The sequence below is a fragment of the Charadrius vociferus genome, unplaced genomic scaffold (assembly GCF_000708025.1).
Source record: "Charadrius vociferus isolate BGI_N301 unplaced genomic scaffold, ASM70802v2 scaffold943, whole genome shotgun sequence".
NCBI classification, from domain to species: domain Eukaryota; kingdom Metazoa; phylum Chordata; class Aves; order Charadriiformes; family Charadriidae; genus Charadrius; species Charadrius vociferus.
In genome coordinates, this window is record NW_009647504.1 from 10,695 (window position 1) to 11,789 (window position 1,095).

At 55.3% G+C, this 1,095-nt stretch overlaps 1 protein-coding gene across 1 annotated transcript in view; it reads left to right on the plus strand.

The window, feature by feature from the left end:
• The window catches only part of LOC104282641, a gene marked incomplete at its 5' end in the record, with an annotated part of 25,636 nt that overhangs the window by 5,968 nt on the left and 18,573 nt on the right, over positions 1-1,095 (plus strand). The window contains one exon of the mRNA XM_009880755.1: positions 532-684. Coding sequence (XP_009879057.1) covers positions 532-684 — 153 coding nt within the window. The remainder of the gene's footprint in view (positions 1-531; positions 685-1,095) is intronic.

Sequence of the window (1,095 nt, forward strand, 5' to 3'; positions counted from 1 at the left end):
CGCTCTTCCCTTCCCGGCGTGCCGAAGGGGCAGCGAAGGCAGGGAGGGGAGAAAAAGAAGAAGAATTCTGGCACTGAGCTGGTTTCTGGCATTTGGATTTTTTTAGTTTGTAGGAAACAATCTGCTGCCTCTCAAAATATTGTTAATTGCCACTGGGGAGCCTGCCCGCTTCCCATCTGAAGGCGTACGCTTCGTACTCCGGTGGCACTCCAGACATCCTGCCGCCTCGCGGTTTGCAAAACGGCGCCTGGAGAGGTCTTTTCCCTCACCCCGCACGCGTCTGTCCCTCTGTTGCTGCAGTTGGTGAGAACGTAGTCACGCGTTCCCCTGCTAAATTCAGATTTTTCTGGCTCTCATGCCCTGCGGGGATGCTTGAACACATTGCCTTGCCGCTTGCCAGATCCCAACTGGCTCTCCAGAACAAGTGCCCTCGGGTTAAAGCGACTTCTTACCCTGTTGAATTTGCCCTCGGCGCCGAAGCAGCCGCATTTGAATTCCGTATTTACGCCCGTCTCCACCCTTCTCCTCCAGAAACCAGCGTCTTGCAGGACGGCCGCGGTGCCTGCAGAAGACGAGAGGGAGGAACCGCTTCTAGCGGGACATCACGATCTCCCAGCTGAACTCCAAGACCAGGGGATGGCCCGGCAAAATGACGACTTCTACATCAAAATCGAATTTGGAAAGGTAAGAACCTCCTACGGGGCTGAGCCGAGCCGGTCCTAGAGGTTCGGATTGTTGGGATTTGGGTTTATTTTGGCGGAGTCGGTTGGGCTGCTGTTGGAGTCAGAGCGGTTGCTCCCTCCGGCCTTGTTAACTCTTAAACCTACTGTGGTCAAAACAGGTTGGAGAGCGGTGTCGGAGCTAAACGACGTTGGCTGCTTCTCTTTGACTGCTTTCAGCTTACAGCTGTGGCTCCAAAAGGGTTTTTTTTTATTTGCGGCGGCCTCGTGATGCCAGTTGGCTGGCGCTCGGCGGAAATCTGAAACTGAGCGTGCAATTGCATCATACACTTAACCGAACGCTAAACCGCGGCCGGCGGGACCCGCAGCTGCCTCTGCTCCGGCCACCCGGCTCCGAAAGTTGAAAAAGCTGCGA